We start from the raw sequence: 27008 nt of genomic DNA on the forward strand, positions 1-27008 counted from the left end.
AAAAGCATTTTTTTTTTTTTTTTTTTAGATATGTTAATTGGTCATGGATTAATGTAAACATGATACACACCACCAGGCTTGTAGTGACTTAACAAAAATTGTTAAAAAAAAAGTTGTCAAATCAGGATGCTGACAATAGAGATGGGCAAAAATAATAGAACCTAGTTCTGGCACAGTTAGATAAGGATATTTGTTATAGAGTTTAAGATTGGAGGGAATTCATAGGGAATATTCTTTTAAGATTTCCCAGTCGAGCAATGAATGGAACAGCTAATCCAAACCGGGGGCCACATCCTCATGGAATCTGATATTTATCGGTCTATCACTAATTATTCATTAATATTATTGATATCATTACACGGGGGCGTCGTCTTCAGAGAGATCAGCTAGAACGTCAGAAACTCAGCAGTGGAACGTTAAGAACAGTAATGTTCTCTGCAGGAGCAGACTAACGTCAGGATTAACGTCTGGAGCAGACTAGCGTCAGGAATAAGAACAACGCCAGGAGTGGCCCAACGTCAGGGGCAGACTAATGTCAGGACTAGCATCAGGACCAGACAAAAATTAGGACTGACGTCAGGCCAAACGTCTAGAGTGGCCCAACGTCAGGACTAATGTCAGAAGTAGAATCAGGAGAACGGGAACGGACGATCATCAGTCTGATATCAGGAATGGGCTAACATCAGGAACAGCCTAACATCAGGACAGGACTAACATTAAGAAATGATTGATGTTAGTCTCATGTGCGGAGAGTGCTCCTGACGTCGGGAGTATTCTCTGCATGGTGAACTAACATCAGGACGAACGTCAGAAGTATTCTCTGCACAGTGAACTAACATCAGGACGAACGTCAGAAGTATTCTCTGCATGGTGAACTAACATCAGGACGAACGTCAGAAGTATTCTCTGCATGGTGAACTAACATAAGGAGTTGTCTCTGCACGGTGAACTAACATAAGGGGTTGTCTCTGCACGGTGCACAAACGTCAGGACAAGGCCTCTTCTCTCTGCTTTAAGGACATGGAGGAATTCTTGGCAAGCACAGAACAAGTTGCAAAAACGACAAACAGGTCTACTCAAACAAACAAATACACACTTGAAGCCAAATCCATAAAAAGAAAATGTTCAAAGTCTGTGTGTGTGATCTCTCTCTTACCAAATCTTTTTTTCTGACAAGCTTGTGCTTTAGTTTCAGTTGCAATATCTGCACCTCTACTTCTACCATCAAAATCTGCATCAAACAAGGACAGAAACTTGGAAAGCACATTTGTTGTTAGCAATGACAGTGCAACATTCATGCTCATTTCAATGGGAACTATGGACTGACCTGGTCCTTAGAAAAAGAACATGTCCTTTTTACACTTGGATACAAAAATATTTGGCAGTTCAGAAACCAGCAGAAGCTTTCTTCAGAAGCCTGATCAAGAGGCCTCCACTAGACCAGCCTGCATAAACTACACCAGTCAACACCTTTTAAAAATGAATGACAGAAAAAAAAGCACTTGTATCTCTGAAGACTAGGAAGACCTGCATATTTTTCCACCTCTATGTAAAAAAAGAAATACTCCCCAGAAATGGACAAGGTGTCATATTGTGACAGATTGACATTGCAAAGCTTGCAACTGTTCACATTTACCGCTCAGGACTGACACACCAACTCACACACAAAACGTTTTTCACTACACAGGACCAACACCATATTGTTTGTTTTCCTTTTTTCAATTTTTTTTTTAAAAACTAAGCTACCATGTATCCTCCGAGGTCTCCCATGTGTTGCCCCATCTTGCTGTTCTCTTCTCAGCGGTGGAAAAACCTCCTCCTCCCTGCTTGCCCTCCATTTCTCCTCCTTGTTTCATTTCTCCTGTTGCCCACCTGAGGTGTTGAGAGGACGGGCTCGCTCTGTCGGAGTGCTGTTCCGGACCCCGGCGGTCGATCTGCCTGCCGCCTGGACACTGAATACTGACGCCTTCCTGTCTGTGGACAGAGATATTTTGGTTTGGGAAACACGGAGCGACGGGCAGCAGACGGGCAGCAGGCGGGCAGTCTTTGGGTGGTCTGGGGTAGGGTTCCACCGTAAGAGTAGAAGACTAACCTGCCAGCCAGTCCCCGAAGACTTTAGGAGTGGCTGATTGGTTAAGGTTACTAACCTACCAGCCAGTCTCTGAAGACTTCAGGAGTGACTGAAGGATTAACTCCACTAACTTATAGGCCAATCCCTGGTTTCAGGGCAAACTGCTGCAGGCACACGCTGGTGGGATACTCCAGACTGGTCCACTCAGCACCCCCCCTCTGGGCAGAGGTTGGCATGACAGTCTCATGTGGAACCTCACTCACCCAAGTGAGATACTACATCCAAAAACCACTCTGGGATGTGCTGCTGACAGCTTTACAATACAGTCCAACCAAAAACAAAATAAAAACAGTGTTCATATATTCATATATATATTTATATTTATATATAGAGAGAGATTGGCAACATAGCGCACCAGTCCTGGGTGCAGTGGAGTTCTTTGTGACGCGATGGTGAAGTAGGCGCGTGTTATTTGGGGGACTCTGCTTGAATGTGAGGAGGGAGCTGGACAGGCTCCTGGGAGCCTTCGGAGGTTTTGCTGTTACTGGCGCTGTTCTGCTCCTTGGAGCCTTCCGAGGTTTTGCCGTTACTGGACCTGTCCTGCTCCCGGTCCTGGTCGGCTTCCTCCGCAGCTTCCCCCTGCCCCCCCACGTCCTCAGTGCCGTTGCTGGGCAGCAGGGCGGCAGACGCCTCAGGCTGGACAGCGTTGGGGCAGCTGTTCACTGTGCTCTCAGTGTGAGAGTCTGTGTCTCCATTGGCTGAGACATCCATGGGCTCCGCTGGTCTGCCGGTGGCCAGAGCCTCAGTACAGCCCCCAAGCCCAGACGCAGAACCAACTGGCACCTCAGAACCGGCCATCACGTCTGACCTGGCTTCTGCCTCAGAACTTGGCTCTTCTTTTAAGCTAAGATCCGCCTCAGAACCGACCGCTATCCCAGATGCAGGTTCCACCTCAGCACTGGACCCCACATCAGAAACAGGTTCCATTTTAGAATCAGGTTCCACCTCAGAACTGGGCTCCACCCTGGACGCTGGCTCAGCCGCCCCGCCCGCTGTGGCCTCAGCACTGACCTCTGAGGTGACCTCCATGTTGACCTCTGAGGTGACCTCCATGTTGACCTCTGAGGGGACCTCCAGGTTGACCTCTGAGGGGACCTCCATGTTGACCTCTGAGGGGACCGCCATGTTGACCTCTGAGGGGACCGCCATGTTGACCTCTGAGGGGACGTCCTTGTTGATTTCTGAGGTGATCTCCTTGTTGATTTCTGAGGTGATCTCCTTGTTGATTTCTGAGGTGACCTCCTCATTGACCTCTGAGGTGACCTCCATGTTGACCTCGGGGACTATCTTTGAGGATTCCTCCGTGACTGGTTGGGAGGCCTCAGGCTCTAGAGTTTGCTTGCGCTCAAAGCTCTGGATGAGGCTGATGAGGTGCTTCACCTTCTCCAGCGAGGACTGCATCTCCTTCTGACGAGCCAGGATGGTGTTCTTGGTCTCCATGCATTTCTGTAACGAGATAGGAGCGGGTCAACCGAATGAACCACCTCTAATCTTTACATTTACATTTAGTCATTTAGCAGACGCTTTTATCCAAAGCTATGTACAAAGAAAATAACAATCAAGCTACGAGCAATAGAGACCTAGTGTAACAATAAATACTATTTTATATAAGAAATGAAACCACTGTAAGTGCGAGTTAAGTACTAGTTAGTTAGCTGTGTGTGACCCCACAGATGTGTCGAAGCTGTGTGTGACCCACAGATGTGTCGAAGCTGTGTGTGACCCACAGATGTGTCGAAGCTGGGGCTCCATGGGCCACCAGTTGGAAAAGCTGACTCCAAGCATCACCGTTTGGTCATTTCACCAGTCAGTTATTATAACTCTGGAGAGCTTTGTGTTGATGGCATCATTCCCACCCCACCCAGCTGCAAACCTGGTTGTTAGCCTCACACATATCTGTTCCTCTTTCTGCACGTACCGTGACGGAGTTGGTGAGAGACTACGGAGTGGAGTTGGTGAGAGACTACTGTACCGTGACGGAGTTGGTGAGCTGTTTGACCCTCTGCTCCAGCTGCTCCCTCTCTAGCTTCAGCTCAGCGCTCCACTTCAATAGTTTCTGTTTCTCCTCCTCTTTAGCTGAGGACACACACACACACACACACACGACAATTATTGACTGTTTTTCCCCCTAAATTACAATGAAAATATCCAGTTCATTGGATATTTGATTCGAGACAACTCCCTTTAAATGGTGTTCCATTATACTTTCTCCTTTTAGGAAGTCCGAACAATCTTGTTGTCTTGACCGCAGCATAAGCACAGTGAGGAGTATGTTAAATTAACCTTGCAACTATTTTACAGAGCTATCGTTAAATAATGACAACGACAGTTGGGAGAAAGAAATTAGCTGATATTTGGGCCCATTTTCGGGAATAATGAGGCTGAGAAAGAAAAACTGAACATAAAAATGCGCACATAAAAATGCTGGTAAGAATACCACAAACCTCTGGCGGCATATTAAGCCTTACCACAAAGAAATTGAGGTAGGTTAACGTCTTGGTGCTAACGTCAAGCTGTTTAGGCCAACTAGTAAGGCAGTGGTGTTGCATTATATAGCCTGTGTTTTGTAGCCAAACTGACCTCAAGCTAAATGGCTAGAGAGAAAAAAAGAACGGCAAAGATAACGTACGATCAGGCTTGGGGAATAACGGAATACATGGAACGGCGTTACGTAATTAGGATACAAAAAAGGTACCTGTATTCCGGTACAGAAAAAAAACTAAAACGTAATTAGATTACAGATAGTTTTAGCAAAATTTGGGATTATTAACAGGATTACACATTTCAAATAGATTTTAAAATAAAGAACATTATACTTTCATCCACATGTGCACTTTACAACACTTCACGAGAAGACAACAGAGAAAGAAAAGGGAAAGTCCATATGATGACCTCGAGATCAGAAAATGTTTTCTCTGGCTGAAAATATCGACACTATTTTGTCTTTAAAGCTGAAAGTGGGAAGAACATAACAGTGCAGTGCACCTAATGCCTCCCCCGCAGTGAAAATACTGTTGTTATCCAAGGACTCCACATCAAATTTTATGAAGCAATTACAGGTAAGACCAACACTGCTAACGTCTACACAGACATCCAGTTAGCTAAGGTTAAAGTTGGTTAGCTAACCTGTTAGTATTAAAAGTAATGAAAAAGGGGGACCGATAACTGGGATGATCGTGTGTTGATAAAACACAAGCCTCTGTAACATCTGTTTATTAACAAAGCAAGTTTGGCTACATATAAGTTAAATGCGCACCATTACCGTGACGATCACTTAAACAACATTCAAACTGCAATTGTAAACTGTACTACTATGCTATACTACTCTGTAGGTCCACCCTATAATTTATTCTTAAAACTTGGTTTCCTCATTTTCTTTTCTAAGGTTACATTGTGCTGTTGATTTACAGAATATGCTTAAACTTTTTGCTTAAAGCCATGTTATGCAGACTGTTTTCAGTGTATGTTTTTGCAGGTAGCTAGCTTGTGCTTCTCAAAGGCCTAAAAACAGCTTTTACAGCATGCAGTCTGCAAATATAAACTGTGGACAGTTTTCATTTGACTAAAACTAGACTAAAACACTTAGTTCCCCCCCCCCCACATACTTACACCATACGCTTCACACATACTCCACACATACTTAGACCACATACTCCAGATATACTTAGACCACATACTCCAGATATACTTAGACCACATACTCCAGATATACTTAGACCACATACTTAGACCACATACCTAGACCACATACTCCACACACTCAGACCATATACTCCACTTCTACTTAGACCACATGCTCCACACGTACTTAGACCATATACTCAGATCATATACTCCACACATACCTAGACCACATACTCCACACATACTCAGTCCACATTCTCCACACATACTCCAAGTATGCTTAGGCCAGCTCAAGAGTCAACGCATTTTGTACCTTCTTTGTAGGCAATATAGGAATGGACAATAGCCAGAGTCCCGGGCCAGGGGATGGCGTCTTCTTTTTTGAGGATCTGTGGAGGGAATGAGCAGTTAGCTGAACGGCCGAGCCACATGTTGCCCCATGCACACTGCTCAGAGAGGACAAGGACAAGCAGCCCTCTTGGACCGACACGTAATGGTGGAGATGAACAACCAAAGCAGGAGAATGGCAGCACTGACAATGGGGGAAATAGAGGCATGACACAGAGTACTGAACAGTGTGGACAGAAGCTTACAAAGCCCCGAACAGCCATATCACTGTCTGCACCCGTCAGAAGGGGAACAGGGGGGGCAGACTGGGCACAGCAGGGGGGGGGGGTTCACTCCCCATAAGGGGGCAGGAGGGGCTTTTAGGGGGCAGGCATGCCCTTTCCCTGTTTACCTGGTCTTGGCATTTGGGGCAGATCCACATGCCCTTGGGAATGTTTTTGAGAGGCGGGTCCAGGCAGGGCAGGTGGTAGACGCGGGAGCAGGTGTCGCACATGAGCAACTGGCCGCTGCGTCTGCACACGGCACAGAAGTCCTCATGGATGTCTCCCTGTCAGGAAGAACGCACGCATCAGTGTCCCGCCCCCTTCCTGGCCGGGCCAATCACGCTTGGCAGGGTGGGCAAAAAGGGAGGGGTTTGCTTTGGGGCCTTTTGAATGAAAGCCTTTAAACTGAAAAGTCATTTAGAAAAGGGCAGCTAATATTGTACTTGTCAAGTCTGACTGCTTCACAAGTTAAGGCTGGATTAACAGATAAAAAACACCTAGAGCTCAAGTAAGCCAATCTATGGGTTGGGGAGGGCATTATGACTGTTCACTTTGTAAGGCTGCAGGCTCCATGAACACAAATACACAACATGAAATGATGATCAAGAGTGAATGAGTGAGCGTTTCCATGGGGATGAGGAGTGAGTGGTGATCTTATCTGAAAGAGCAAGTGTGTGTGGAGCTGTGTTTTGGGGGATGTGGGGACTCTGAGGTGTGCATTGTGAGCAACGGTTTTCTGGGTGCGTATGTATGAGGATGAGGACCTGTAGTCTAAAAGAGAGTCCATGCGCACGGCGGCGCGGACCAGAAACGACGCCATTTCCACTGGCTCGTGGTGCGCTTTTGGTGTCATTCCATTGAGTCATTCCATTTGGTGTTGTGCAACTCCATACTTTTGTAACCGGTCGCGGCGTGCGGTGTGGCTGGCGCAGATGCAAAGAGAGAAAGCAGGGGACACGAGTCGCAGGTCGGCCTCTAACTCTATGACCCTTCAATGCAGGAGCATAGGGATTCCCAGATGGCACAGGACGAGATTACTGCAACAATTGTACAAACGTTTCTGTTGTTTACTAACGTTACAGTCTTGCCTGATGGAGACTTGGGGCTCAAAACTTTGCATGTAGGCTGTGCCAAAACGTAACGTCAAATCACTAGGAAAACAAACAAACAAACAAAACACCGTTCCATAATGCAGTCTTTTGTTACCATAACAAGTTACGTAAGTTAGTTAGGCAACAGGCTAGTTTTGCTGGACACTAGCAACTAAACACGAGCCAGAAACGTTCAGGACTCGGCCAGTTTAATCCACACATGAATCCAGGTGAACTGCCACGTCATATAGCCTAGGCTATTTCACCGTGCTCTATTGGGCACATCACCTCGCCTATTGCTGCTGTGATACAGTTAACCGTCATGTACCGTCATTCCACTGCGCTCTTCTTCAGTGCATTTTACTTTCCAGCGGTGTAGATGGTATTTTTTTCCGGCAGCAACACCCATCGTTTAAGAGAAGACTGCAGTGACTGACATGCACATCGGCCGTGGGCACAACAGGTTTCGCTGCTGTGTTGACAGACACAGCGCGTTGTGTGACCAATCCATCAGGCATACTGGCCGCTTAAGAGAGTATGGGAGTATTGGAAAGACACCAGGTGTGTGTAGGTGTGTTTAGGAGTGAGTGTGTGTGGGTTTGTGGGGAGCAAGTGTGTGTGGGTGTCTTTAGGAGTGAGTGTGTGTGGGTTTGGGGGGAGAGAGTGTGTGTGTGGGTTGGTGGGGAGCGAGTGTGTGAGACTCCGTAGTGAGGGCCAAGCTCCTGCCTTAGTGGTCTGAGGAGCACAAGGTTGTGTTTTGGGGTGGGGGGCAGCCTGCCAGATAGCGCCCCGCAATGTAAGGGGGGTGTTGTGGGGGGGTTGGCAGTGGCTGGGCAGGCCCTTGCCTCTCTCCGGCTGCTACTTACATCCCCGGAGCTGGGAGTGGGCAGAGGGAGGGTGTGGGGGTGGGCAGGGAAGGGGAGCCCCCCCGCGTCGAGCCGCTCGGGGGCAAGGGAGGCGGGGTGGCAGCCAGAGGGTGAGCACGGGGGGTGGGCGCTCGGGTCCGGGACGCTGCTGTATTTGGGAGGGCGACCTGGGTGAAATGAGACAGACGAGAAAAAAACAAAAAAAACAAAAGAAGGGGGGAAAATGGAGAAAATAAAATAAAACAGACATGTCAAACATCCATCACACATACCTTACACAGGGGGTCCTCATTGGCTAGTGTTAAAAGGTGAAGAATGACGAAGGAAGAGAAGAGCAGTTAGTGCACTCACAGACCAGCTTAGTATGCAGTAGGATTAGACAGTGCACTCACAGACCAGCGTAGTATGCAATAGGATTAGATACCACATTTGCAGACCAGCGTAGTATGCAATACGATTACAGAGTGCACTCAAAGACCAGCTTAGTATGCAGTAGGATTAGACAGCGCACTCACAGACCAGCGCAGTATGCAGTAGGATTAGATAGTACATTTGTAGACCAGCGTAGTATGCCGTAGGATTAGATAGTACATTTGTAGACCAGCGTACTATGCAGTAGGATTAGATAGTACATTTGTAGACCAGCGTACTATGCAGTATGATTAGATGGTACATTTGTAGACCAGCGTAGTATGCAGTGCGATTACAGAGTGCACTCAAAGACCAGCTTAGTATGCAGTAGGATTAGAGTTAGAGAGCAGCAGTATGAGGGGTCAAGCCAGCGGGCGTCTGCCTTTCAGGACACTAAGCAGAGTTGTAGAAGCGGTTGGGTTTTGTGGATTAGATAGCACACAAACCGCAGAGAGACTACAGAGAGACCGCAGAGAGACCCCAGAGAGACCGCAGAGAGACTACACAAGGCAGTTTCACACAGGACTAACCTCGCTTTCTGGTTCCCTGATGGAGAGGAGTGTTCAGGTAGGTGACCGCACTCTTTTTCCTCTGCAGGAGACCAACAGACAGGCGTTAATGACAACAGACAGGAACTACTGACACAACAGACATCAGCTTCACTGCATTATGAGCAGCATGTGTCAAATCACGTGGCTCTACTGCATGGATCCAAATGAGAGTCAAACACAGAGTGTGAGTATGTAAGTTAGTATGTACCTTGGGCTTAAACACTGCTGTGCTGTACATGGTACTGGCAAGTGTGTGTGTGTGTGTCTGCGTGTGCGCGTGCGTACCTCTGGCTCAAACACTGCTCCGCTGTAGACAGGATTGGCAGTCGTTCTCCTCTTGCGTTCCTGCCTCCTGCTCTGGATCTCTGTGGCAGAAAACCACAGTTTCAGATTTCTGTGCCAGCTTAGACGTGTGTGTGTGTGTGTGTGTGTAACATCTGTGAGTACCTTCCAGGTGGTCATGCGTCACGAGGCCGAGAGACACCATGAAGGCAAGTTTCTGTGGAAGAGAGCACACAAGCGGAGTGTCGGTTTCTGCATCTGTAGTAGTGTTGCCCTGATTCCTAAATGATGACTTTAATTCGCTACCTGCCTACATATCTCGATACCAATACTGAAACAAAAGCACGGCAAAAACCTAAAACATCAGGAGATGTAATGGAATAATAGACAGCATAACAAGGAAGAATTTTAATTAATCTAAAAATATATACATTTTTGACATTGACATTTGCCAATGTAAGGTAGGTACTGAATGACTGTACCAGAGCATTCATCTAGGTCATAGTGTTATTCAAGCTTTTACATAGTATGCAGTAAACAATATAGTTTGTGATTTCTTTGATTGTTTATAGTTTATATTTTATTTTATTTTATATTTGCCACCAGATATCACTTATTAAACAACATTTAATGAGCCTCAATACTCCTCCTTGAGGACGTCCGCACTTTACTGTGCGCGTTTTCTAATAGAAATAATTATTGACAAAAATGTACAAGCTTTGATAACCATTACCAACTAATTGAGTATAAATTGAAAATGTATAAACTGGTAACACACTGTCCCGCTGTCACACATTGATGAAACTCAGGAAATACGGCTCTCCTTAAAGTCCGGTAATTCTTTAAGTACCGATACTAACACAACGGGGTACAGTATAGAGCTGCAACGATTAGTCGACGTAATCGACGATGTCGATTATGAAAAATTGTCGACGATGATTTTTATTGTCGACAAGTCATAAAATATATTAAAAAAGCAGACGCTAGCAGAGCTACCGGTAATTTTCATTCGGCATTGCAATGCACTATAGGAAGTGCGAAATAGTGCATCTTTACCTAATAATAATTGACCATCATTGAGAAAAATGGAACAGAATCTGCAAATAGCCTAGCATACAAATCATGCACCGTTTTCTTTGCCCTCCGTTCTCGTACCTTCATGTGCTGCATATCAGAAATGGCCGACTAAAAAGCGAATTATTCTGAGACGGCTCATGTTACCATGGAAACAATAAACAAAGCTAGCTTTAGTAGCTGCTGCATATGAGATATGGCTAACAGAAAAGTTGTCATTTTTCTCCATGATGGTCAATTATTAGTAGTTAAAGAAGCACTATTACAGTATTTCAAAGAGAATGAGCTGTGGGAGCACAAGAACAGTGAACAGAGCAGCAATTATCATAGACATATATGATATATCTATAACTTAGAGTAAGGTTTAAGCTTACATGTTGGAAAACAGAACGTCTCATGGAGGATGCTTGCTAACGCTATTTCATAAATGTTAAGTGCAATGTAGTAAATCAGTGAATTATCAGAGTAGCCTGTATTTTCGTTTGTTCTGAATAGTTAACCTCCTCCACTTAGCATTCTTCAAACAAAAGATTGTGGAAAAAATATATATTTCATAAGTTGAATTTGAATGTCACTTGCAGCCCAATAATTCTTGCGTTATTTTGCACTTGCAGAGGCTTGATTGCTAATTTGAGTTACTTTTAAAACTTTATTTGCACTTTCTCTTTACTTTTAAAAGCATATTTGCACTTTAATTTGTATAACTATTTAATTGATGTATTATGATTACATTTGTTACTCAAATACATTTGAAATTCAAATTCCAACATTTTGAGTCGTTATTTTAATTTGCTATGGGAGATAATCATTAGATTAGTCGATTAATCGAAAAAATAGTCGATAGATTAATCGATTACCAAAATAATCGTTAGTTGCAGCCCTAGTACAGTAGCATTTCTAACGTCATGGTTTCTAGTATCAGGATACTGTACAACACCAATCTGCAGCGCAACACCATTTAACAAAACACAGCAGATGAACACACACACACACACACGGGACAAGACCAGATGAGACCACACCATCCTAACGCTCACTCACTCACTCACATTCCTCAGCAACAAGTGCTTTGAGTTGGCTACTGTGCAGTAAGTCAGTAATGTGATGATGTGACCCTGCTCCCTGCATTAGGGACACACACACAAACACATGCGTGTGCACACACTAGGGGTGGGAAAAAAATCGATTCTTCGATTTCTCTCGATTCTCTCTAGAACGATTCTGTCTCGATTCAGAAAAGATCATAATCGATTTAAAAAAAAAAAAAAAAAAAAAAGATAATTTTTTTTTTTTTACACATCCGTTTTGTGTTGAAATGCAAGCTGCATTGATTATTGCATTGTTCATAGAAAGTCATAATTGTGGCAAGGAAAAGCTTTTTCTCTAATAAAAAAATAGAGAAGGTAATTCATCTGTTGATTTTCTTTAATTATCACAAACACAAAGTAGGAAGCGATTTGAGACTGAGTAGCAAACTCAAATGTTTTAAAAATCGAGATGCATCGATAATCGTTTTAGAATTGATAATCGATAATCGGTTTAGTATCGATAATCGGTTTAGAATCGATAATCCCACACACACACACACACACACACACACAAACAAACGCGTGTACACACACACTACCACACACACACACACACACCATCATCATCATCATTTGGCACACTTCAAACAGAAGGAGCAGAGGTAAATGTTGCCAGGTGTAGAGTCTGACATGCACAGGTGAGCTGCAGTACCTGAGGGTTGTCCTCGTATCTGGGTTTGGCCACGGGTGCAAGAGGGGGTGTGGAGGAGGGGGTCGTCTTCATCCGCACATGCTCTGCTCCCCCCTGTGATTTAACAGTCTGTTAAGGAGGGGGACACACACACAATAAAAAAATAGAACAATCAACCAAAACACATCACTTCACAACAGCAAAAATTCAACTGGTATTTTGTATAGGTACAAAAATACCTACTCCTAGCGTCTGCTAGCCCAGCCAACAGGCTACTGTAGGCTGTCCAACCGTAGTCTTTACCTTAGCGTCTGTGGGTAGGCTAATGGTTCGTTTTTAAGTCTTCTTACCTTAGCGTCTGTGGGTAGGCTAATGGTTCGTTTTTAAGTCTTCTTACCTTAGCGTCTGTGGGTAGGCTAATGGTTAGTTTTTAGGTCTTCTTACCTTAGCGTCTGTGGGTAGGCTAATGGTTAGTTTTTAGGTCTTCTTACCTTAGCGTCTGTGGGTAGGCTAATGGTTCGTTTTTAAGTCTTCTTACCTTAGCGTCTGTGGGTAGGCTACTGATCTGAAGCGTGGGCGCAGCTGCACTGATGACGATGCCGGTCACCTGTCCAGTCGACGCATTCTTGGAGAGCGTGGCGCAGGGCTGGCCGTTGACTATGCGCACCTGGTGGATGGGCGTGGTCTGGGACAGGGAGGTGGGGCTGAGCTTGGTGGCTAGCATGATTGGCCGCTGTAGCAGCTGGGGGGGAGCGGCCACCATGGGTGGCGGAGGAGCTGAAGCAGGGGCGGGGGCGATGGGCACGTTGTTGGGCACCGGGGGTTTCGGCCGCACCTGAGGCACAGATGAGAGTGGGTCAGCTAGAGGTCAGAGGAAGTTCACAGGCACGCCCTCTCCAGCTGCCATGCTGCTGGGGAAAGAGCCTGCCACACACTCACAGGTAACAACACTGAGGAACAGCACCAGACAGACCAGTGGACAGCTGAACTCCTGGACCAAACAGACCAGTGGACAGCTGAACTCAGACAGACCAGATCCGAGCTCCTGCACAAGACAGACCAGCTAAACTGGACCAGACAGCTGAACTGGACCAGACAGACCAGCGGAGAGCTGAACTGGACCAGACAGACCAGCGGACAGCTGAACTGGACCAGACAGACCAGCGGACAGCTGAAGTCCCGGACCAGACAGCGTTGAGAAGCCACCCCACAGGTGCTGTCCAGCAGGCCAGACGATGGAGCTGCAGAAGAGGTCTGACTGAAGTTCAGCCATGTAGTGAGAGACAAAACCATTCAATGTAAAGAGAAAACTTCCTCTTCAATGTTTGGGACAAGCACACCATTCACTCTCTGTTCAACTGATTATTGTATTTTGCAGTGGTGGCCATGTCTGGACAGACATCCCAGGAGCCTTCACAGTTTCTGTGTAAATACTGACATCCCAGGAGCCTTCACAGTTGCTGTGTAAACACTGGCATTCAGGAGCCTTCACAGTTGCTGTGTAAATACTGGCATTCAGGAGTGGCTAATGCTACCTGTGACAGTAGAGCTTCAAATGGGCTCATATGCAGCTTTAAATACTCACTGCTTCCTCTGTGTGTTGTGTGTGTGTGTGTATGAGTGTGTGTGTGTGTGTATGTGCCTGAGTATGAGAGAGTGTGTGTGTGTGTGTGTGTGTGTGTGTGTGTGTGTGTATGTATGTATGTGTCTAAGTATGAGAGTGTGTCTCTCTGTGTGTGTGTGTGTGTGCCTGTGTAGATGGGTAGACCCTGGAAAAGGCCAGCCACTCAGAGGCATTAAACTGCCCCACACACAGATATCACTTAAACTGCCCCACACACACACACACACACACACACACACACACACACACACACACACACACACACACACACACACACACACACACACACACACACACACACACACAGATATCACTTAAACTGCCACACACACACAGATATCAATTAAACTGACACACACACACACAGATATCACTTAAACTGACACACACACACACACACACACAGACATCACTTTAATGACTGTCTGAAAGAAAGCCTGCCATGAGAGAATAGCACTACAAGACAACAACACACACACATAGATATACACAAACCTGTTATGAAACAACAGCACACACACACACACACACACACACACACACACACAGATATACACGCGCTTATGAGACAACAGCACTACGACACACACACACACAGATATACACATTGCTACGAAACAACATCACACACACAAACATAGATATTCACAAGCCAGCTGAGACAACAGCACTACAAGAGACACACACAGATACACACACACACACACACACACACACACACACACACACACACACACACACACACAAGACAAAAGCAACTAGATGCACAAAAACAGCAGCACAATCTCAGCTACTCTTTGCAGTACTGTAGGGAAGAGGAGTCAAACTGATCATCCAACAGCCTGAACTGTATTGTAGGGAAGAGCAGTCAAGCTGATCATCTAACACACTGAACTCTATTGTAGGGAAGTCAAACTGATCAACTTACAGAGTGAACTGTACTGTAGGGAAGAGCACTCAAACTGATCATCCAACAGCCTGAACTCTACTGTAGGGAAGAGCAGCTAAGCTGATCATCATGTAGGGAAGTAGGGAAGAGCAGCTAAGGGAAGAGCAGCTAAGGGAGAGCGCTCTCCTCTGATGCAGCACTGAGATCTGTCTGAAGCAGCAGGCTGTGGGTTTGTGTGCATGAGCACACTCTAGTGGCAGCTATGCGGAACAACACACACACATAGGCACACAAACACAGAGGGGAGGGGAGGGGGGCTAAGAGGGACGCACCTGTGGCAGGTAGGCAGGCCGGGGCGTTGCTCTAGCAGGAGGAACAAACTGAGGAACTTTGATTGGCTGGGCCGAGGTGGTGGTGGCGGCCTGCACCTATGATGAGATCACCTGTTTATTCTCGGCCCCGCCCTTAGAACATCCACACTCCACTGCAGTCGCCAGCTACCAGCACACACTCCCGGTACACACTCCCATTTTAAGCACACACTAGTGGTACACACTCCCGCGTTAAACACACACCCCCACTTTAAGCACACACTCCCGGCACACACTCCCAGCACACACCATCCCGCTTTAAACACACAATCCTAGTACACACTCCTGCTTTAAGCACACAATCCCAGTACACCCAGTACACAGTGTAGGGAGTGTGTTTTGTTTGTGAATCTTAAGCAAGTTCAGCATGAAAAGGCAAGTGCCACCACACACACAGCCCAGCCTCACACAGGAAGGAATAACATGTTTAAAACACGAGTGTGACCTGCAGCTCCACACAGATGCAGACAGATGCGTCAGAGTTATCTGCCCCCAGGAAGACCATGCTGCCCTGGGAGGCAAAGCATGATGGGAACAGCCAGGGGCAGAGCACACACTTACCACAATGGCGTTCTTGGAGATGATGCGGACAGGTTCTGAGCCCTGATTGGCCAGTTTGCTGGCCACCTGCAAGTTGATGGGTGTGGCCTGGGAGTCCGAGTTGACCACAGGCTTGGCCAAGTTGCTGATGGCAGTGACCATGGCGACGGTGGGACACTGCCCGGCAGAAGCAGGAATTGTGGTGGCAGCTTTCAGCACGAGAGGTAGCGTCTTAGCGGTGAGCACGGGCGTGACTGTCAATGTCTTCTACAGAGACACACGGACAGAGAACAGAGAGGTAGGAGTCTTAGGCCTGGTAGGGTTCCTGTTGTACCCCTGTGTTCTGAGTGTGTGTGTGTGTGTGTGTGGAGCTGGCAGGGTACCTGTTGTACCCCTGTGTTCTATGTGTGTGTGTGTGTGTGTGGTGGGTCTGGTAGGGTACCTGTTGTACCCCTGTGTTCTATGTGTGTGTGTGTGTGTGTGTGTGTGTGTGTGTGGAGCTGGTAGGGTACCTGTTGTAAGCCTGTGTTCCGTGTCTGTCTGTGTTCTGTGTGTGTGTGTGTGTGGAGCTGGTAGGGTACCTGATGTAAGCCTGTGTTCCGTGTCTGTCTGTGTTCTGTGTGTGTGGTCCGGTAGGGTACCTGCTGGGGGGGAGTGGGCTGCTGTGTCGGTGCCGTGGGTAGCTGGAGCAGGTGCTTGGTGTCAGCCGTCTGCGTTTGCAGCTGTAACTTCAGCTCAGGCTCCTGCTTCACCATCAGATCCTTCCTCAACTGCTCAACCACCTTTTTCTGAGAGAGAGAGAGAGAGAGAGAGAGAGACAGAGAGAGAGACAGAGGATTAAAGCTGATGGTTAAAAAATGCTCCTTCCTTAAATGTTCTTCTCTTCCTGGAGGGGAAGGGAGTGTGTGTGTGTGTGTGTGTGTGTGTGTGTGTGTGTGTGTGTGTGTGTGTGTGTGTGTGTGAGCGCACTGTATTATTTGAGAAGAGGGGAAATGTAAAGCGACTGAGAGGAACTGATTGTCCATCCTGAATGTTTCCTTCGGGTGTCCAGTGTAGGGCTGAACGATTAATTGCATTTGCGATTTCATCGCGATATGATAGAACGCGATTTTCTAACCGCAACGTTCGCGATTAAAAAACGTGGTCTAAAAAAAAAAAAAAAATCATTTTTTTTTTTTAGATGGTACATTTTGCACACAGTGTTTAAAAAGTGCATGCCTAGTGTTTATACTTAAAATTACTTTTTTTAAATTACTTAAATGTAATTTAAGTAAGGAACGCCAGTAGAACATGTTTGCCGTGTGGCCACTGAGTGACGGTGGGACGGCCGTCGGCACGCACACCACAACAGTCTCCAAACTGAACCGCGAGTGCCTGCGGTAGAGTTACAGCCATGACTCAGAATGAAATCTACAAACTCCTGCTGTGTACATGTGCGCACATGAACACTAACACCAGGCTGAAGGAGACTCCACTCACTGGGGTCAGTACTCACAGGGGTCAGGACTCACAGTCAGTACTCACAGGGGTCAGTACTCACAAGGGTCAGGGGTCAGGACTCACAGTCAGTACTCACAGGGGTCAGTACTCTCTGTGTCCAGCGCATTACCTGCTTATCTTGTTCACACATGACACGCACACACAGCCGGAGAGTGAGCTGAGAAGAGTGCGTTACTGAGCACGGTGTCATAACTAACTCTGTCAGTTATTCACTGAGGGGCCCAGTAATGCATGTTATTCCACACCAGCACAGCATTTGCATCAGGCTCATTTGAATGAGGTTTTCCACAGAAGGCGCTAATCTGCAAACTCACAGAGACGCACTGTGATGACTGTTGCCACAGCACAGCAGGAACACGCCTCTAACGTGTCTGAAACATGCAGAAGCTCTTTTCACAGACGCTCTCCATCCAGTTTTTCCACAACTGTGTTCACCCGTTTCTCACTCAGAACTGTGTTCACCTGTTTCTCACTCAGAACTGCACTCACCTGTTTCTCACTCAGAACTGTGTTCACCTGTTTCTCACTCAGAACTGTGTTCACCCGTTTCTCACTCAGAACTGTGTTCACCTGTTTCTCACTCAGAATTCACCTGTTTCTCACTCAGAACTGCACTCACCTGTTTCTCACTCAGAACTGTGTTCACCCCGTTTCTCACTCAGAACTGTGTTCACCTGTTTCTCACTCAGAATTCACCTGTTTCTCACTCAGAACTGCACTCACCTGTTTCTCACTCAGAACTGTGTTCACCCGTTTCTCACTCAGAACTGTGTTCACCTGTTTCTCACTCAGAATTCACCTGTTTCTCACTCAGAACTGCACTCACCTGTTTCTCACTCAGAACTGTGTTCACCTGTTTCTCACTCAGAACTGTGTTCACCTGTTTCTCACTCAGAACTGCACTCACCTGTTTCTCACTCAGAACTGTGTTCACCCGTTTCTCACTCAGAACTGTGTTCACCTGTTTCTCACTCAGAACTGCACTCACCTGTTTCTAACTCAGAACTGTGTTCACCTGTTTCTCACTCAGAACTGTGTTCACCTGTTTCTCACTCAGAACTGCACTCACCTGTTTCTCACTCAGAACTGTGTTCACCCGTTTCTCACTCAGAACTCACCTGTTTCTCACTCAGCGCTGTAATCTTGGCCTGTAGTTCGTGGAGCTGTTTCTTCAAATCCGCATTCTACAGAGCAAGCACAGGAACATGTGACTGGTCAGCACAAGGAGCTCACTATTATTTTCTAATAAAATCAGGATGAACAAGAACACAACAAATAATTTGTGCCATTGAGCATATAAAGTACTATAAGGGTAGCAGACATGATAAATGAGTTAGTTTATAAATGGTGAAAGAACGTTAGGCATTCTAACGACTAGTGTAGATACTTATATTGGTCATTACCTGAGGATCTTGTTTCATTTGAGCAACCAGTTTCTATGAGGGGAAAATTTAAAAAGAGTTAGAAACTACAACAGGTTTACTGGAACATTAGACAGGTTCATTTTAAGCACCTCTGGAAGGATGAAATTCAATGTTAATTCCAAGTCAGCAAACATTACAGCCGAAATAGTGACATCTACAGGCCAACCACTGAACTGCAGCCAAGTGCACCTGTTCCACACAATGACCAAAGTATTAGATCTATATCCACAGATATGAGGGACACACATATCTACATACATTCTAACACACATTAAAGTAATTTCTGCATAACCCCATAATCATTATGTTAATTCTTGTAATGCATCTGCAACAGGTGCATACAACAGTATTACAGCCAGAATTACATTTTAATAGTCCAGAAATATAAGTGCATGCTGATGTATTTGGAGGAAATTAAACATTGATGTATTTGGAGGTATTTAAAAACCTCCATATAAAAATCACTTCAAAACAAATTACACATGACAATGATTTATTTTTCCTCAGTTAAAAATCCACTAGTGGGCAGCACTGAGCATGCAGAGCAAGACCACAGGAGAGAACCAACACCTGTTATGACTGCATCATATACAGAGCCGTCAGAGGGCACACACCCTCTGTGGGGCATCAGATGCATGATGCCCTTAGTGGGGTCTCAGGGTATAGATGCCCCCTGTGGGTTTATAGATGCCCCCTGTGGGTTTATAGATGCCCTCTGAGGGGTCTCAAGGTATAGATGCCCTCTGTGGGGTCTAAGGGTATAGATGCCCTCTGAGGGGTCTCAAGGTATAGATGCCCTCTGTGGGTTTATAGATGCCCCCTGAGGGGTCTCAAGGTATAGATGCCCCCTGTGTGTTTATAGATGCCCTCTGTGGGTTTATAGATGCCCCCTGTGTGTTTATAGATGCCCCCTGTGTGTTTATAGATGCCCCCTGTGGGGTCTCAGGGTATAGATGCCCTCTGTGGGTTCTCAGGGTATACATGCCCACCAGAGAGCGCGTGCTGAGCCAATGTGAGTCTAATTACTGGCTGTCTGTAAAATAGCACAATATCCTTACACCTGTAGGAATCCTGATTATTGCACATGTAAGTAATAAAACACAGGCCTCCCCCATATTATTTCTTGGGTACTGTTATATGTTACTACTGTGTTTTTAAAGGGCAGCTCATTACAACTGCTATAAAAGAAAGTTGACCCACGAATGTTGAGACACACACACCAGACGAATATTCTTCACACGGGCAGATATTTATCACATATCTAGGGGGAATTCATGACACCTGATTTTCATAGGTAAGAAAAATCTAACACTGCGATATAGTGTAAAAGAAAAGCTCAGGTGAAGAGCGGTCTCATTCCCACCTGGTGAACTTGTATTTCCACTTTCAGCGCCTCCTGTAATGTTTGTAATTCCATCATTGATCCGCTCAGCTGGCCTGGGAGTCCGAGAATACTGACAGCCTGCAGACAGAGGAGAAAGGGAGATCAGCAGATTAAACAGAATCAGGAGCCAACTGGCTTTAGACCCCAACAGGCCTACACAACTGGCCCACTAGTCTTTAGACCCCAACAGGCCTACACAACTGGCCCACTAGTCTTTAGACCCCAACAGGCCCACTAGTCTTTAGACCCCAACAGGCCTACACAACTGGACCACTAGTCTTTAAACCACATTCTAAAACTGATTGTTCCAATCCTTAATTGTGATTGGCTAAATTGCATTCCATGCCGTTGTAAAATCCAGCATTAACCTGTCAAGTTGTCCTCATAACATTCTATGATAACATTCCATATTACTGCGCATGGAATATTTCAAAGAAAGAAAGACGTTACAAAGCTGTCGCTGGCCTAGAGGGGAGAGAGATTATGGCAGTGACGGGACATAGATAGGTGCGAGTTGTCACTGAAATCGTACTGGCGTCCAAATTACAGCGAGAGGAAGGAGTGGAGCAACATCCTTGCAACATCATCTGGGACACTGAAGCGTCAACATCAAGATACCCCTGTCGCTGCACCAGCAAAGAGGAGCCCGTTTGAAAACTATTTCAACAATTGCACTATTAATGGCGATATACAATTTAATGTGAATAAATAAGCACCCCTTTTTTGTCGGTGTTCCATCTGGCTGTTGCATGGCAACGATTTATTTAGGAACTATACTTTGTAGTGGCGGAAGAATGACAGTTTGTTATTAAACAATTGTGTTTCTTAAATGTAATTGTCGTTATTTAATGAAACCATATCAGATATTTGTAGTGACAGTTTTAGAAAAGCAATAAGCCCCGCGAGTCCGTGTTTTGCGCCGCTTCGCGTCGTGCCTAACAACTCCCCTTACCTGTTCTAAAATCAGCGCAAACCACGGCCTCTTGGGGCTTATTGCTTATTGCAGGCTACACAACTGGCCCACTAGTCTTTAAACCACAACAGGCCTACACAACTGGCCCACTAGTCTTTAAACCACAACAGGTCTACACAACTGGACCACTAGTCTTTAGACCCCAACAGGTCTACACAACTGGACCACTAGTCTTTAGACCCCAACAGGCCTACACAACTAGTCTCTAGGGCTGCTTGTTCCCCTGGGCAAGATGGACACATTTAGAGAAAACTTATTATACTTAAATCTGTCAATTTTAGACATCTTCCTCTCTCTATGGGAAAAACAGAGAAAGCATGTGGATCAATCACACCTTCAAGAAGAAAACACTAAGCCTAGGCGTCATTAGTCCTCAAAAGTAGTAGTTTTGGAAGTCTCTAATGTGAGCATTTGTGCATGTCCAATCACAGCGTCTAATGTGTGTTAGTGCATGAACATGTCCAATCACAGCGTCTAATGTGTGTTAGTGCATGAACATGTCCAATCACAGTGTCGCTAATGTGTGTTAGTGCATCTGCATGTCCAATCACAGTGTCTCTACTGTGTGTGTCAGTGCATGAACATGTCCAATCACAGTGTCTAATGTGTGTTAGTGCATCGGCATGTCCAATCACAGTGTCTCTAATGTGTGTTAGTGCATGAACATGTCCAATCACAGTGTCTCTAATGTGTGTTAGTGCATGAACATGTCCAATCACAGTGTCTCTAATTTGTGTGTTAGTGCATGAACATGTCCAATCAGTGTCTCTAATTTGTGTGTTAGTGCATGAACATGTCCAATCAGTGTCTCTAATTTGTGTAAGTGCATGAACATGTCCAATCACAGTGTCTAATGTGTGTTAGTGCATCTGCATGTCCAATCACAGTGTCTCTAATGTGAGTGTTAGTTCTGCTTACCAAATTTGACATTAGTTTTAAAACAATGATTTAGTCTGTGGTAAATGGTGGCTGGGGGCTGTGACATGGGCATGTGTTAGGCCAGGTGAGAGCACAGGGGAGAGGCAGGCTGGGAGTCAAACCAGCACCACAGCACTCCCCATCCACTCTCCCTAACACAGAGGCTATTAGTAGAGTTAGGCTAGTCCTAACACAGAGGCTATTAGTAGAGTTAGGCTGGTCGTAGTCCCAGAGGATATTACAAGACTCACCACCTGGCCACGGATCTGAGCGCCTCTCTCCAGCTCCCTGCAAAAGAGCAAACACAGTAGCAGCCATCAGACTGGGGAGCTCCACTGGACCACACACACACATACACACACAAACAACAGAGTGTGAGTGTGTGTGAGTGCCACTGGACTACATACACACACACACACAACAGAGTGTGAGTGCCACTGGACTCACACACACACACTAGCAGCCATCACACTGGGGAGATGTACTGGGCTAAACACACACACACAATCATGAACTAATCATGAATACACAATATCAGATTGGGGGAGCTATACACAGCTATTAGGCTATAAACACAGTAGCAGTCATACGACTGGGGACGTTGTACTGAGCTATAGGGCTAGTTACCTACACGCACAAAACATACATGCACGCACGCACATACGCACACAGAAAACAGTGTGTCAGATTGGAAGAGTTCTACAAGATGCATAGAGCGACACATACATACACGTACACTTTGGGGAGCTCTACACAGCTATTAGGCTATAAACACAGTAGCAGTCATAAGACTGGGGAAGCTGTACTGAGCTTTAGGGCTAGTTACCGACACGCACACACGCACGCAAACGCACACACACACACAGACATACGCACACGCACACAGAAAAGTGTGTCAGATTGGAACAGTTTTACCAGATGCATAGAGCGACACACACATACACTATCAGATAGGGGGAGCTCTACAGAACTACAAAAACACACACTCAAACTTCTCCTGCACCAGCCAGACCAGGACGGGCAGGCTGTTCACATGGCCACAACACCTCCCTTACTCCAACACCCACTCAGGACAGAGAAATGGCCAACACCATCCCAAGCTAAAGGCTTCACTGCTTCCAATACTCCAGTACTTTATTAAAAGGTAAAGTCCATGATTGTAACGATAGAAATTGTGTCAAATTTGTTTCCTCATGGTCCTCGAACTGTCCGTTCCTTGAACTGTCCGTTCCTTGTAGCGCTACAACAACTCTGGTGTTCATTCACAGTCCTGCCAAACAAACATGGTGGCTCAGACTGAGCCATACACTATTCCAGCTAATCAACCTTTGCTTTGGGTTCAGGGGCACAGAAGGGAGGGGTGGAATTTGATTGGCTGTTGAGTTCAAATATAAACCCTTTAGATAAAACCGCAAACCATACCTTCAAAAGACTACAGTTTTGAATGGCACTCCGTTAGTTCACGAGGTTCTAAACGATAGGGCTACCTGCTCCAGCCATCATCCTGAGGGGGAAGTACAAAGGCAGGACATCTGCCTGTAATCAACTCATATAGTCTACCTTCTGAGGAGCTGCATTCTAACCCCAACCCTGTAGTCCATTTATGTTAGTCCTGAGCTGACATCCAGACACTAGCACATCTGCGGCCCAGGGGTGGCCCGTGCATAACTTCAGACTGCACTCATCTGTTTTCGTTTCGGTTACAGAATAAAAGGCACCAGGTACTTTTGTATAGAAAAGGGATCTTAGCAAGACACTAACTTTCATATTAACCAGAGATACACTGCTCATTTATCTAACAGTGAGTTCAAAAATGCTACGCATAACCTTAGAGGTTGCTGGACATTGCTACTCTTAACCTAAAATACTGCTACTCATAGCCTAAAAGACTGCACAGCAATGCTACTCATAGCCTAAAAGACTACTCAGCAATGATACTAATAGCCTAAAAGACTACTCAGCAATGATACTGATAGCCTGAAAGACTACTCTGCAATGATACTCATAGCCTAAAGACTGCTACTCATAGCCTAAAAGACTACTCAGCAATGATACTAATAGCCTAAAAGACTACTCAGCAATGATACTCATAGCCTAAAAGACTACTCAGCAATGATACTCTTTACCTAAAAGTTATGCTCAGCAATGATTACTCATGACTTATGAGTACCTTCAAGTGAGTGCGATGACAGTTCCTTAGAAAATAATTTCCCCTGTTTTTCGTTGCCTAACAAAGTCATTTTTCAGGTTTTGTAATAAATAATGTCTGCCCCTTTTGACAGTTAAGACAGTCCAGTACTGCTGTGACAAATTCAAACCCACGCAGTGCTGGGGCCATTTCTTCATAGTACATGGTTCACATTTCATACCTTCATCTGGCAAAGGCCTTGGTTAGTTCAAGGCAGGACATTAGCTGAAAAGTGCCCCCCAAAAAGGCCAGTCATTTTCAAAAACAAACCTATTAGACATATTTCTGTCTAAGGAAATGCTACAAAACCCTCACAACCCCTCTGCATAGAATATATTTAAAACCCCGTTTTTCAATGACCATCAATAGGTATTTAAGTATTTTCGTAAGTACATAAAGCTTGTAATTGGGTGTTCTTAGTAATAATAGTAGCAGTGATAAGGCCTATAGCACAAACCGATTGGCCAGAAGTAAAACATTTTTTTTTTTAATTAAGACACATGTGTTTGGGTTGGTCGCTATTTGTGTGCATCTCTTCTAGGTAAACCCGGGACTGTGCCAATACCAAGGCAACCAAATACCGCATTTCAGATTCTTCCTATGCTGGTCTGGGTCTTCAATTCAGTTAGATGACACCATCACTGACTGCTAGATTCAAGTAACAGGTAGGACTGAAAAACAATGGGCGCGTCCGAAATTGAAGGGTGGTCCAAATTCCTCTCCAGTCAAAATGTTTTTTTCCCCCGCACCATCACTATCGCAAAACTTCTTCCGTGGGTTGACACAGATAGAACTATTCGAAAGTAGTTACATCTTAAACAAATCATTTCATGTTAGCAACATAACGTTAGTAGCATATTTTTTTCCCCTGAGTGAGTACGGCAGCGTTGCAAGGATATGATAGGGAAAAGTTCACTTGATAGGCCCTGTGTACCAAAAATACGTGATAATACAAAACATCCAGATGTGTAGTTATATTGCTCTATACATCTGGATACATTTTTTAAATGCAACCAAACTGACATTCCAAGATACTCAACTTTTAAGTAACAGACAAAGCTTAACCCTCCGTGCACCTAACGTTACTTCTTAGCTATGTAGCTGGCGCACGTTTGCTTCGCTCTATGAGAATCTGCAGGTTCCATAGCTACTCTCGCTAGTAGTTGGTGCAAGCTAGCTAATGTTACGTCCCCCTAGCTGGTAGCAAAAATCAGAAGTGGATGAAGAATTGATGAACGTCTGAAAAGACAGAAAATGTGTTCTTTAAGATTATAGAAACAAACCAGATTACAATGTGCTAGCGTCACCACGAAGTTCATTTATGGATTCCGGAGAACTGTATAACTCCATAACCCGGGTTAGTAGTGATAACAAACGTTATCCAGCTTTCCGAGCAACCTTCCAAGCTTTTAGTAAGCTAATATTACCTCGCTGGTTCTAGCCAGTGAGCTAACCAGAAACAGCTAGCCAGCTAGCTTGCTAATATTGTCAGTTAGCAGGCTACAGCCTACTGAAGCCGCAGAGAAAACTGTTACTGTTAACTGTTACTAGAGCTAGCTGTCGAGCTAGCATAAAGATAAGAACACCCGTTGCACTCCATCACAACAACCTCTACACTCATGTAAAGCCGCAACGTTGAATTTCTTAGCTTACGGATCATCATGATCACGTACATGAAGCTGATGGTGGCAAGTTAGAATCGGCCCCTTTGCTCTACGCTCGCTGCCCTCCAATAAGCATTGCACTTAGAAATACCGCTCAACTCCTAGAATAACGATAAACGAACAAAAACTGTAGCCATCAGCCGGTTTTGTCTTGCTTGAGACCACGACGTCTTAAATGAACAAACGCTATAGTGACTATGTTAACGATCAAAGTTTCGAAACAAGGGAAATAAAAGTTCTTATAATAATAAAAAAAGATCCCAAGGTGCACTTACCCTCCTCTCTACTCACTTGAGCAGTAGTCCTTCTCTCCTCACAAATTATTTAAATAAATATTTTCAAACACCCCAAATCGGTACAGGATCCCCGATACACTTACTACCCTAACTATTTCATAAGCCTACATTGAATAACGTCCAGTTTGACTGTTTTATTTTTTAATTTGTTTAAATTCAATTTGTGTAAAAAAGAGAGAAACTGAGATACAAAACAAGAACTCTTCTTCAATCTCATTCACCACAGCCACAGCACAAAAATTATCAATGCGCGCAGGAAGAGGGAGAGGAAGGGGGGTAAGAAAACTGTGGCGTAAAAAGAGTATTTTATCTTTGTAACACGTTCATTCCACTACAAAGTTAAACAATGGCTGTGAAAGTGACTGTATGTGATGAAAGCTGACTTTGGAGACAAAAAGAAAATATGTTTTACAACAGAACTAGTTTTTGTGACGGTGCGGCGAATTTATTTCACTTTGCCTAAGGAACAGTGGTACTACGCCTCCCATTGCCTAGGGAAAAAACCCGGATGTAAACTCGGTGAAACTCATCTGGAGAGAAGTAGAATGCGAACTCAGTGCAACTCAATATACATCTAGAAGAAGTACGTCCTCAATGCAGTCCATCGATTCAACGACTTTGTCACCTCTCCGCGATTTGTCTTTTCCCTAATTGAAACCATAACCCATAAAAGGGGTGGGAGCACATTGCCCGCTTCCGTTACCGAATAACCCATTTATAACATTTATGTAAATTCAATATGATGTAAAATAACGTTAAGCTCACCGCTGTAAGAAACAGAATGAAAACAGCTCATTTTATGAGGCAGAACATCAGTAGTAAGCTAGTCCGTCTGAAGCGAGAGTGGGAGATGGCTGCCTACCTCACTTGAGAGAGA

The 27008-nt window shown here is 45.2% G+C and overlaps 1 protein-coding gene across 8 annotated transcripts; it reads right to left on the minus strand.

Annotated features, from left to right (window-relative positions):
* Window positions 1–27008, minus strand: phf21ab (PHD finger protein 21Ab). Of its 8 annotated transcripts, none has more exons than XM_031564753.2 (18): window positions 26897–27008; window positions 22235–22271; window positions 20072–20170; window positions 18688–18720; window positions 18403–18468; window positions 16366–16572; window positions 15806–16051; window positions 15206–15301; window positions 12899–13195; window positions 12382–12489; window positions 9733–9784; window positions 9571–9650; window positions 9265–9325; window positions 8324–8490; window positions 6495–6650; window positions 6069–6144; window positions 4104–4207; window positions 1–3577 (listed from the first exon to the last, which is right to left on the minus strand). In XM_031564753.2, the coding sequence occupies exons 3-18, from the start codon at window positions 20126–20128 to the stop codon at window positions 2540–2542; spliced, it is 2844 nt and encodes a 947-aa protein (XP_031420613.1). In that variant the 5' UTR covers window positions 20129–20170; window positions 22235–22271; window positions 26897–27008; the 3' UTR covers window positions 1–2539. The 8 variants fall into 8 exon arrangements, with proteins under 8 accessions (XP_031420613.1, XP_042560282.1, XP_042560277.1 ...); XM_042704348.1 differs by lacking the exon at window positions 26897–27008 and adding an exon at window positions 26111–26386 and having other exon boundaries at window positions 16426–16572; XM_042704343.1 differs by lacking the exon at window positions 26897–27008 and adding an exon at window positions 26111–26386 and having other exon boundaries at window positions 12382–12474.

Source organism: Clupea harengus, chromosome 3 (assembly GCF_900700415.2).
Source record: "Clupea harengus chromosome 3, Ch_v2.0.2, whole genome shotgun sequence".
NCBI classification, from domain to species: domain Eukaryota; kingdom Metazoa; phylum Chordata; class Actinopteri; order Clupeiformes; family Clupeidae; genus Clupea; species Clupea harengus.

Bases quoted from the DNA above. Each gene is read 5' to 3' on its own strand.
- phf21ab (XM_031564753.2), bottom strand. From the start codon at position 20,128: ATGATGGAATTACAAACATTACAGGAGGCGCTGAAAGTGGAAATACAA. The intron at 18,721-20,071 runs GTGGGAATGAGA...TTCCCCTCATAG, and splicing joins TGGAAATACAAGTTCACCAG to AAACTGGTTGCTCAAATGAA. The intron at 4,208-6,068 runs GTACAAAATGCG...GTGTGTCCTCAG, and splicing joins CTATATTGCCTACAAAGAAG to CTAAAGAGGAGGAGAAACAG.